This window comes from Coptis chinensis, chromosome 4, assembly GCF_015680905.1.
Source record: "Coptis chinensis isolate HL-2020 chromosome 4, ASM1568090v1, whole genome shotgun sequence".
Classification (NCBI taxonomy): domain Eukaryota; kingdom Viridiplantae; phylum Streptophyta; class Magnoliopsida; order Ranunculales; family Ranunculaceae; genus Coptis; species Coptis chinensis.
The window spans coordinates 20,417,795-20,430,330 of NC_141459.1; the positions used below are offsets into that span (position 1 = coordinate 20,417,795).

At 35.9% G+C, this 12,536-nt stretch overlaps 1 protein-coding gene across 1 annotated transcript; it reads right to left on the minus strand.

Annotated features, from left to right (window-relative positions):
* Positions 1-273: 273 nt before the first annotated feature.
* On the minus strand, positions 274-5,181 carry LOC147502481 (beta-xylosidase/alpha-L-arabinofuranosidase 1-like). The gene is made up of 7 exons (XM_086607270.1): positions 4,428-5,181; positions 3,410-3,694; positions 2,758-2,927; positions 2,442-2,539; positions 1,839-2,189; positions 1,165-1,575; positions 274-1,011 (listed from the first exon to the last, which is right to left on the minus strand). The coding sequence occupies exons 1-7, from the start codon at positions 4,752-4,754 to the stop codon at positions 443-445; spliced, it is 2,211 nt and encodes a 736-aa protein (XP_086463396.1). The 5' UTR covers positions 4,755-5,181; the 3' UTR covers positions 274-442.
* Positions 5,182-12,536: the final 7,355 nt, after the last annotated feature.

Below are 12,536 nucleotides of genomic sequence, written 5' to 3' on the forward strand. Positions count from 1 at the left end.
CCGTGATTACCAGCCTAAGGTCTGCTTGGTATGGATTACACTGTATTTGTTGGCCGAAACGACAACGTGGTTAGTACAAAAATATCTCAATATAGATGGCTTCGCTCCTCCAAATATTTTGAGGATAGTGTACTATTGCCCCTCATATACCCTGCCCACCCCTAACATGAAATCCTGGCTCCGTCCCTTCCTCGAACCCAATTCAATCAATGGTTGTGAAATTCTGATCCATTCATTCATTTAAATGTAGTCTATCATCTATCACAGGTAGAATTGAAGTCCAAACTTGGTTTAAAATTTCCAAATATCACATTACCATAACAATGGATTTCACAATTTGATTCACATCATATTAATCTCTACTGAAACAATTGAGAAAAGTGTTATTATCTCTTGAAAAATGATGGCAATTTTTTTCCTTATCACTTCCAAGAGATACAATTCAAATCCTTATTGTCAAAGAGTGTTTCAAATTTCCAACATGAAGCACATGCAAACCCAAAGCAACTTTTCTGCTTCCAAGCTCATCAACCATGCTTAGATCCTTGCACACATCCACTTTGAACTGCACCAATTCTTCCCCTTGAGGTGCCAAGAGAACCTTTTCAAATCCTATCAAGTGTTTCTTAGGAGAGTTGTGTACATTTGGGGGACTAGAGTACAAGAAAACAATATGACTCCCAGTCATTCCTGTGTTCTTTACTACTAAATGAATATCAAAAATGAAGTTTTGGCAATGGTTCTCAACAAGCTCAATGGACTTGCATTCTTGGGAGTAACATGTGTGACTTTCTTCTAGAGGAATTGAGACCAACTCAGGTGCTTTGACAAGACGATGATGAAAAATGGAATAGCTTAGACCATCGCCGAATGCATATATTGTTTCACCAGTGTAAAAACGGTATGTCCGCCCAGGGTATCCAGTTGCAGGATCAGGTCTCATATTCATGTTGGTCATGTTAACCTTTTCCACAAATGCTTGTGGATACCATGTCATTGGTAATCTTCCACCTAAAAAAAGGAGTAAGCATAAAGTGGTAGTTCAACAAAACAGTTCAAATGCTTGAAGTTATACCCTATGTTATTAGTCCCACAAAAAAGAAAATAAACGAAATGAAATAAATAGTTCATTGATCAAGGCGTACTTAAGGGTAATTAGCTTACTTGGATTGAAGCAACCAAAGAGCACATCAGCTATAGCGCCACCACCAGCTTCACCAGGGTAACCAACCCACAAAATACTTGTGATCTTAGGATTGATTTTTGCAAATGAGATATCAAATCCTCCACCTGACATTATAATAAGAATTACAGGTCCCCTGGACGCATTTGCAACCTGTGTGATTAGTGTTGTTTGTTGGCCTGGTAGTAGAAGGTCAATTCTATCAAAACTTTCCCGTTCAATTGATTGATCGGCGCCAACTATTAAAATTGTGGCGTCCGCCTGAGCAGCAAATTTCTTAGCATCATCTAGTTGGGGACTGGTGCATGCCACATTGGGGCAACCAGGTGAATAGAGGGTAGGTACTGCCGCTGTTAGGCCTTGTAGAGGGGTTGTATACTTGCATGGCGTACCTGAAGAAATTAACAAATTTGAAGGTGGATCAAGGAACAAAAATAATAGAAATCAGAGTCCACTGGAGCCCAAACCAAATAAAAAACAAAATATGGGCGCCCAACTGATGTTTGGGTCTTAAATAGTGGAGTGAGAATGATGTAAACCGAAAACCAACCAAAGGTTGTTTGAACTCATTGGGCTTGGGTTGGACCAGCTAAATTATGCAACCAGAAGCTAGAAGGTAACACAGTAGAAATTATAAGTAAACACATGGCATTACCTTCATAGTTTCCAATCATTGTTTTTGTGACATTGGCATTAGGTCCAATAACTGCCAAGGATTTAATTGTAGTTGGTGTCAAAGGTAAAGATCCTGCAATGTTTTTCAACAAAACAATCCCCTGTCTTGCAGTTTCACGGGCTAGCTCCTGATGATCTGAGCTACATACATCTTTTGGTCCAAGTTTTCCGTACGATTGCTTTGTAGGATCTCCATCAAAGAATCCAAGTCGCATTAGTGTCGCAAAATTATTCGAAATTGCCCTGTCAATGTCGGATTCTTTCACGAGTCCGCCTTTTAAGGCTGCTTCAGTGTGTTCACCCAAGAAAGATCCGCAATCTAGATCCAAGCCTGTACAATTTTTTTTTTAACTTACAAACTTGTTTAATAAGTTAATAAACAGTAGAAGTGGGAAAAATGAAACATTATATATCTGAATGAAATTTCAGTTGATCAAGGGTTAATTCTAGGAATAATTCTTATGGAAATTATTTGATGGCAATGCGACAGTTGCAGATGCAACCTCACAAAATATGAAGCACAAACAAATAGAAACTGCGCTATCCGTGAGTGCTTGCATCATAATGAGAAAATTTTGAGCACCTGCCAATATTGAAACGGCAGCAGCCTGTTCTGGGGTCTTTGTGTAATGTTGGGAATTGTAGAGCACCTCAACAGAATCACAATCGGACACAATGTAGCTACACGGGAAAGACAAATAAATAATTAAGAATGTTCACTAAATTCTTCACTATAACAAAACATTGATGCAAAACCAAATTGTACTTGATATTTATTTAATAACTAGCCCTAAACTAGAATGGCTGATTTCGAGTGCAGCTACATTGAGTGTGCTGAGGCGCCTTAGCTTAGACAAAAGAATGATACCTGTGGAAGAACAAAGAAAAGAAAAACATACCCGTTCAACTTCCATTTGCCTCTAATGACTCCGGCTAGGAAATCTGGGTCTGCACATGTTGGTTTCCCGTTAACTTGATTGTAAGAGCACATCACACTAGCAACATTCCCATCGACTACACAGCTCTTGAATGGAGGGTTATAGGTATCGTCCAGGTCTTGTTGATTAACCTATTACCAAAGCCGGTCGAACATATTACAGTTCATACTCAAAATTAACAAAATGATTGGCAAATCCATAGTACAGTAATGTTGTTCTTTCAAGATGATTCCTGAAAAATACTTGAAAGCACGTACATTCACTCTTCTACAATATTTTTTTGGGTTAACTAGTATTACCCCCCACTAGATGAGCCAATTAGGTCCCCCCCCCCCACTAGATGGGAAATTAGGGTCTCTCCCCTAAATACACAAAAAAAAAAAGTCAAAGTGGGTTGACCGGAATTTTTTTGTGTGTATTTAGGGGGGAGACCCTAATTTCCCATCTAGTGAGGGGGAAATCCTAATTAGCTCATCTAGTAGGGGGGTAACACTAGTTCACTCTATTTTTTTTTTTGCAATTTGATGCATTTTAAGAATCCACTCAGTAGACTAATACATATATGCTTCATTGAGAAAGAAAAAGGAAAAGTACTAGTAGAAATTTGCATTACCACAGCATTAAAATGGTAGCGATCGATGCCTTTCCAATTATCAACATCATAGGCGGTATAATGTTTACAACAAGCAGCAACTTTCAACCGGTCTGGGCCACCTTCGGCTTGCTGTAAACCTGTGACATAACCGGCTCCATATTTGCTTGAGAGCAATGGGTCTTCTCCAGGAGTCTCTTGTCCTCTTCCCCATCTAGGGTCTCTAAATATGTTTACATTGGGACTCCAATATGTTAACCCTGCCAAGCCCACATTATACATTGCTCTTGCTTCCGTTGAAACCACCTGTTAACATATTGTAAATTTTGTGAAATTCTTAATGTATTAAATACAATCATTTGAAATTGACACTTTCGTTAACACATGAAATAAAACTAGGGACATAAATCTACAACAAAATATGAAGTTTCACAGAAGATGATAATGTACTTAAATGTCCTTGAGATTGATAATGTTTTGAATGAGAATAGATTTCAGCAATGCTGAACTTTGGACAGTGACACTACTGATTGCTTTGAAAAGCATCCTAATTAAACTCCACCTGCTTTTGTTTGACAGTGCCAATAAGTCTCATTAATCAAGTTGGTAATCTTAAGTAGGAAAGAATAACAAAATTAAAGTTACCCTTAAAGTTACTTTCATTCTTACCATCTTTGGAGAAAAATATACAGTACAAATCAACAAATCTTTCAGGAATTGAAGCAGTGTGATAATTAGAGCAGAATCTTCACATGCTACATTGAAAATTCCAATCCAAAAAATGACAATCTTCTTGGCTATAGTTCATAAATAAAGTCAATAAAAAACTCAATCTCATAATCCAATATGAACTGTACGTACAGGATTAAATCAAAATACATGAACAAGAACAAATTCCATCTAACATCTTATCTTTCTTATCCAGCTCTAAGAAACGGATATCTAACCATACTTTTTAAATCAAGCTCATTGATTCTTTCTATCCAATACCATTGCTAAACCACACAACTAACCAAACAAAGAGAGGAAAAATTCATACCTTTCCAATGGCCTGGAAGAGAGACACATTGAAAGTGGCACCAGTAAGGATAACTTGTGGGAAGCTAGTAGCACCAGGAACTACACTTGAAAATTTAGTTCCAGGACCCACATAAGAAACACCATGCAAAGCTTCAGACCACCATTCATACGTTGGAATTCCAAGCCTACTTACATTTCTAGCCTTATTCACCATAAAACCAATTTTCTCTTGCAATGTGAGTCTTTTCACCAAGTCACTCACTCTTGAATCAATATCCAATGATGTATCACAAAATCCAAAAGCATTATTGCCAACGCCACAGGCAAAAACAGGAGATTGGCACATAACTCCATTATCAATAACAAAATTGAAAAACAGAACAACCACTAACAAAACAGAAAAACAGAGCAATTTGCTCTGTTTCTTGACCACCTCATTTTTTTCCTCTCTGGATTGCAGAGAGAATCAATGTAAAGTCAAAATGGGTATTCCAGTACGTATGAATTTATAGCATGCTAAAGTTCACAAAACGTGTTTGTTAGCTACCCGTGATTGAGAGAAGTGGAAACAAGACAGCAACGCAATTGCAACTTGTTGTATAAGCAGTTTCAAAGAAAGAAAAAGAAAGAAAGAGACTTTATGTAGGAAGAATTACTGCATTTATGAGCCCGTGAAGATTATTCTTCATCCACTTTTGGATTCTTTGGAGAGAAAGAGAAAAGCTAGTTACAAATATGAGTATGGAAATGAAGATGCTGTTGGTTTTGTTTGTGTTAATTTTCACTGTGGAACTCACATGTAAGCATTTTGAGTGACTGAGAAGTTTAAGGCTTGAGCTTAGCTAGTCTCATATGGCGTGGCAATTTTACAGTTTCTAGTGGCTATAATATTGGCGCACTGTAAAGACTAGATTTACCATTTCTTAGATTCTAACAAGTAACAACCACGTACTTGTCGTACATATTGCCATATTGGAGTATTGAACACAAGACACTCATTCCGGCTTTGAATTTGGATCCAAGAGTAAAGAGAGTTAGTCAAGAATTTCGATATTTCCAAAATTCAGGTAAGTCAATACGATTGGAAACCTGAGATTCCAGTAACGTTCTGTCAGAGATTTGAATATATTCTGTCCAAATTGTTGTTCAAAACCTTTTTTGCCAAAATTTTGAATCCAAAGAAATTGAAGAGTATGGATTAGGGGAACGTATTCTAATACTGGAAACTGATGAGCAAGTAGCACTTGTCTCAGTGTTCCTTTGTTTTCAGCGTGGGTACTCGAAAATGAATGATTAGAGGTTCATCTTGAAAAATACATGGAGAGAAATGTTATGACCGACTTCTGATCTTGGTACTCTTTTTTTGCCTTACCAAAGTTTACCATCAATTGATTTGGGGGCCATTACCTTATTAATGAACGGATACCATATCTTTTATTAAAATTAGTCTAGTTCAAATGTTCAATCCAAGTGTACAAGGCAAACTAGTGATATACATGTTTATACCCAATCTAATTGCATTATTGAAAAGGTGTTTGTTCAAAATCCGATTGAACTTTTTTTCTTTTCATAACATGGTTCACAAGGGAGGGAAAGTAAGTATCCATGATTCATTACAGAATAGATTAAAGATGTTTATTAATAAGTCAGCCTTAGCTGGTAATTTTGGGAGGAACAAAATAAAAAGAAAATGCCAAGAAGGGAAAAACAAAAAGGTGTCATTAAGAAAATTATTTTATGTAATTCAAATTATAACCGCGATATTAACATCATAGCATAGTCATAAACCAAACATTTTATTACGTTGCCTTCATTCACTTCTATATTATGTATTGACTTTCCTCTGTATTTTGACTTTCAGTATATCTAGAACGACAACCTAAACTAGAGGCAAGATTTAATTATCTGACTATCAATATCTTTTAGTCGCGTTAAGCAGATGTTAAACCCGATGAAGTATGACCAGAAATTGTTATTGTTGCAAATCATTGAACATGGATGACTATAGTGCCTAAGACAAGGAACGTTAAGTTTTATTGGTGAAATGTCTCACTCTGGTAGGTTACTTTAGATCATTTTTCAGGCTCCAAATCTCTAATTAAATTAATTAAAGATTATCTTTTTAAAGGTTATCTTATTATTTAATAAACTCATAATTGGAAAGATAACTCGTCAACAAACCATGTTCAAAAGGTAGTGTTTATTGTTTGTATATATTACAGGCGTGGTGGGTTTGATCCGTATCTTTTCAAGAATATTGAATTTCATTCCTCTTCCACGGTGGTGTGGAATTGAACCCTATTAAACAAGAACTAACATTTGCAGTCAAAAAGTTACACACTTATCGACAGGGCCGAACCAGGATTTTACTCAAGGGGCTATTATGAAGTTGAAATGTAGAATTTTTTTTTATGAAGGGTGTGGGCCTATATGACTAGATCAAGAATATTTTATTGGGTTTGTACATGCCCACATATTAATATGGATAGAAATATAAATATAGTAATTTTTTTTTTTTGGGGGAAGTTAGGGGGGTTATAGCACCTGTTAGCCCTCTCCTAGGTCCGTCCCTGCTTATCGAAGGTATTCGAAGCGAATACTCTCCTTAGAGCATCTCTAGGTGGTGGTAGTATCACCCATAGTGCAAAATATTGTGATATTTGTCGATATTTATTGAGATTTCATAAAAAGATATATAAATATCACGATATGTTTAGAGATATATACGACTGCAAATATCGGAGATATTTCAACGATATTTGCGATATTTGGGGATCCGTGGGCTTATATGGATGCCACCATTAATCTGTGTTTATCCTGATAACCCTCTATCTGGTATTTATCCTGATAATCATTTATCTTGGAAAAGAGGTTACCTAGTTGTATATAAATGTAACATCTTCCTATTTAGACTTACCTCAATGAATAAGAATACTCTCTATTGCATTCTCTCAATGATTCAATACATATTAAGTTAGTGTTAAGTCAGTGTGATATTCCCTCCAAATCGATTTAATTCTAACACGTTATCAGCACAATAGTCTTTAGCTTTGGATTAAATTCGTATTTTGGTATTAAATTCGTTACTGTCGAATTTAAAGTTTTAAGTCACGGCTATGTTATGTTGGCTTTTCCTAACTTTGTGTACCGTTCTAATGAAATATTTAATATTTTCAACAAGTTGTTATATTTTGGCTTGCATATATTTTTTTTTTTATGTAACTTCATTTTATTATATAGAGGTGCAACACATATGATTGCAAGTACTATTATATTATGTTATATATGCAGTAGGCCAGTAGTCATGATGAAAATTAATGTTTGATATGCTTGATTCAAACCCTTAAATCGTTTGTGATAGAATATTTCCAAGGTCTAGTAAATAAAGAATATACAAACCCGAATATTGAGAGATCATACTTGGAAAGAATATAGAATATACAAACTTTTTGTTGACAAGTTTCAGATGTAATCGGTTGAATTTGTATTATCTCCTAAACACCACTTGCTAGTTGCTATAGGCGTAAGGATGTTATAGAAGTTAAGCGATCCCTCTTATTTTTGCATAGCATATGGGATTGTGCTATACTTGTATAACTGTCTGTATATTGGTACCCTATTCCACTTTTTATATTAGCTTTTTCGGATATAAGATGTGGGAGTTTGTGTCTGTGTTCCAAGATGTGGGAGTTTGTTGAACAATGATGTAGACCCTAAAGTTCTACGATATATTTGGAACCCGAAGTTCCAAGATCTATTTTTTTAGGAACATGAAGTTCCAAAAATTAAATTGTTAGGAACCCGAAGTTCCAAAATCTATTTTTTTAAGGAACTTGAAGTTCTAAGATCTATTATTTTTAGGAACCTGATGTTCCAAGATCTAATTTTTAGGAACCAAAAGTTCTAAGGTCGAATTTTTAGGAACCTGAAGTTCCAAGATCTATTTTTTTTTAAGAACCTGAAGTTCTAAAATCATCTGGTTGACTATATCGACTTGGTCAGGTCCAACCCATAAAGACTGGTCCGGTTTTAGCCCATTACAGTGGTCATTTATGTAGGCCCAATTCGTTTTTATAGCTATTTTGTTTTCAAGAACTTGAAGTTCTAAAATCATGTATGTTAAAGGCCACAACTCTCATATTCCTACGTCATCATATTCATGACGACTTAAAGAATGAGTACCTAACAGAAGAAGACCTAGCAGGTCTTTGGAAATCCCTGAAGGATAGGTATGATCACCAGAAGATGGTCATACTACCAAATGCAATAGGAAAGTTTGATAAGCAAACTTTCATCCTTGAAATTATTTATTTAGTTAATTATATTTTTATTATCAATTTATAGAACGTTTACCATTAATATTGTGTTTTCTTCATGGACAGTCTAGGCCAGGATTGTCGTTAATATTTTGAATTTCCTTATTATGAATCTCAAGTTTTATTTTTCTTAATATACTTGTGCTACTATCAATCTTTACAAATTTATTTTGCTTTATGTTAAAATGTATGGATATATAAATGGAGAAAAGTATTATGGATATATGTCCGGTATACTATACCCATAAATGAGAAAGACATTGTGTATCATATCTAACGTTGAGAACAAGAAGCTCACTTAGACAGTCTGTATTACATAATTGTCAATTTAATGAGACAGTCTTCCCGTCGTTAGGGGGAGAAAAGAAATGGTTGCTCTAAGGAACAATGTGAAGCAACTTGGATCACGTCCTCTGTCTCATTAAGGATCCAAACAATGAATATGACTATATGAGATAAGGAGAATGATGCACTTGCAAGCGGTTGCAGAGAAAATGCCTAAGCATTTAATGATATGGTAAAAGTAACCATGAATGTGCCAGCCAGAATTAATGTTCCATTTGGACGGGGTCCAAACATGGCGGCAAATGAATCTACTATATGCTAAAAGCGTGGTAGGCCTATAGGATCCAAAGAGAGTGCTCCTAGGAGAGGAGAACTGAGGAACCATCTTGTCCAAATAATAGCCAGGTAATGGCTGGAGCTCCATAAACAAATAATGAAAATGTGCAAATATCTAAATTCACTGAAATGCCTATATATGGTTGCCCATGAAGAGGCACATGTACCTAAAAATAAAGATATCGATCTCAATATTCCATGCATGTTCAGGTGAATTGTGGGATAGAAAAGCACTTGTCATGGATGACATATTTAGCTATGGTATAGCTATTGGAACATCAAAGGACAATGATGAAAAATAAATGAACCACATGTTTTGTCGACAAAGGAAAGATTGGCCAATCTGGAATTTGCTATTCAAGCATAATTAAACTCTTTTAATAAACGTAGTGTATTTGGACCCTACGTACAAACCCCGTTAAGGTGTTAACCACAGAGGGTTACAAATGGGTGTTTGTTCGAAAACGAAACGAGACAAATGAAATTTCTCGATATAAGGCACGTCTTGTGGCACAAGGTTTTCTGCAGAAACTTGGGATTGATTATGAAGAAACATACTCTCCTGTTATGGACGCTATAACTTTCATATATCTAATAAGTTTAGCAGTTTCCGAAAGCTTAGATATGAGACTCATGGATGTAGTGACGGCCTACTTGTATGGGAACATAGACAAATATATTTACATGAAAATCCCTGAAGGATTTGGTTTGCCTGATGCAAAATCAAGGACTACGTACTCAATTAAACTAAGATGCTTGTTTATTGTATGATTTGAAACAATCCGGAAGATTGTGGTACAATCGTCTTAGTGAATATTTGTCTAAGGAAGGGTATGCAAATAATGAAATTTGCCCATGTGTCTTCATAAAGAAATCCTTAAATGGATTTGCAATACTAGCCGTTTATGTGGATGACATAAATTTGATTGGAACTCCAGAAGAGCTCAAGATAACTGCTCAATACCCAAAGAAGGAATTTGAGATGAAAGACCTTGGGGAAACAAGACTTTGTCTCGGCTGCTTGGATCGAGAGAGAAGTTCTAGTGGTGTATTAGTCCACTAGACTAATTACACCGAGAATGTTTTGAAACATTTTCATATGGACAAGGCACATCCATTAAGTACCCCAATGGTCGTCCGGTCACTGAATATAGAGAAAGACCCATATCGCCCTAAAGAAGAAAATGAATAAGTATTGGGTCCTGAAGTACCATACTTGAGTGCAATTGGTGCAATTATGTATCTAGCACAATACGTGCACAAGATCATACATTGCATTTTCTATTAGTTTCTTATCAAGATATAATTGTGCACATACACTTAGACACTGGAATGATGTCAAACACATATTGAGATATTTTTATGAAATAACTTGTATGAAACTATTTTATTCTTATGGTTCCACTAATGACTATGATCTAGTTGGCTATGCAGTTTTTGGTTATCTATCTGACCCTCAGAAGGGTCACTCGATCCCAAACAGGTATGTATTTCTTAGTGGTAATGTTGTCATTTGTTGGCATTGCACTAAACAAACTTTAGTGACAACTTCCTCTAACCACTCTGAAATTTTAGCTCTTCATGAAGCTAGTCGTGAATGTGTATGGCTAAGGTTATTAATTTGGTATATTCGTAGTTCTTGTCAATTACCTTCTATAACAGGTGTTCCCAGCATTATTTATGAGGATGGTCTTCCCTTGTTATTCGCCCTGACCAAACTTATTCTCCAAGTTTGGCGGCCTACTTTTATGCTAATATGGAAGATACACCAAAGATTCAACGCCGCTTCATGGTTTTTTCTTAGGCGGATTCACAATCAAAGTTGGTGGCCTGAACCATGTCTTTTGGGAGGCAACACTTTGCCCCGACTTTAGATCTTCCATATCCGCGGCCAAACAACAACATGGCCATACATTTATCCACAACTCTACTCGTTCCTTTTCATGGCACGCTTTTGCTAAAGATATCACGGTGACGGCCTTGAAATTAAAGATGAAGGAACTAAACTTGGCGGATGGCGGACATCACCATTCCTTTAGCCAAACATGACCATGAACATGGGAAATCACGATGTTGTTTGTCCTTCTTAACATCATGGGAGATTGGCATTTTCTACCCAATGATCTTTGCATGTGTAGTCTTCAATGCGCTTGCTCGAGGTCATACATTCTTTGATATCTTAAACCGTATTTATCTCCATTTTAAAACGAGCTCGTACTTTTCGGGATCGGTATATACTTTTACCTCAGAATCGCTTGCGAATTATGAAGACACATTTCCACGGTTTTCAGCTACTTTTCATGGATCGGTCAAAGTAGATTCTATGTGCCCGACAAACAAGATAATTCGTTCATTAAGGTTTAGGCAATGGAAACGTCCCCGCACGATACTTGAGACATGTTAGATTTGTTATCCAAGCGATGATAAAATGATGAAACATTTGAACGAATCGGTGAACAAGAATGGGCCACCATTTGGGAATACGTTATCTTTTGGCGATACTAAGGAAATGCATTTCACTGAAGAAGAGGCCAGACCTTCACCACATCCTGGATGGTAAACTTGAGTAAGGAATTGTACATATATCTAACTGTATATAATTGTATATAGTGTGCTACTGTTTTTCTTTGTTTTTGTTTTTCTGTATAATATATTATGTTACCACAATTTTCTGTTCCAGCAATCCAGCTCTAATTTTGTTTACGGTTATCAGGTAATTCCTTTCTTTATCTATTTCTATTTCGAAGACTAATCATCACTCTATTTGGGAGTGATATATATATATAGGTAAAAAAAAAAAAAAAAAAAGGCAACTTGTAGTCTGTATATAGTTTCTATTTTCTTGTTAGTAAATGTAATTAGTGACAATGTCTTGTTTCTTTTTCAATGATGAAAATTATCTAGAAGTCTCACATTAGCATTCGAATTATGATTCGTTTTTAAGAAACTTAGGCTATCGTCTGCTAATAGTTTTATATCTTTTTATGAGTATTCATGCAATCGAGTATCATTGATTGTACATGACAATAAGTTTCGAAACCACGGTTAGTCTACTTAAACTATCAATCCCGCGGAGAATCTAACCAAAAGCCTCGATATGAGTGATTTGTGAGTAATGACACAGAGGAGTAGTTTTTCGAATAGAGAAAATCACGATCGACTTACTTGATCACCATCCAACCTAGGCGAAA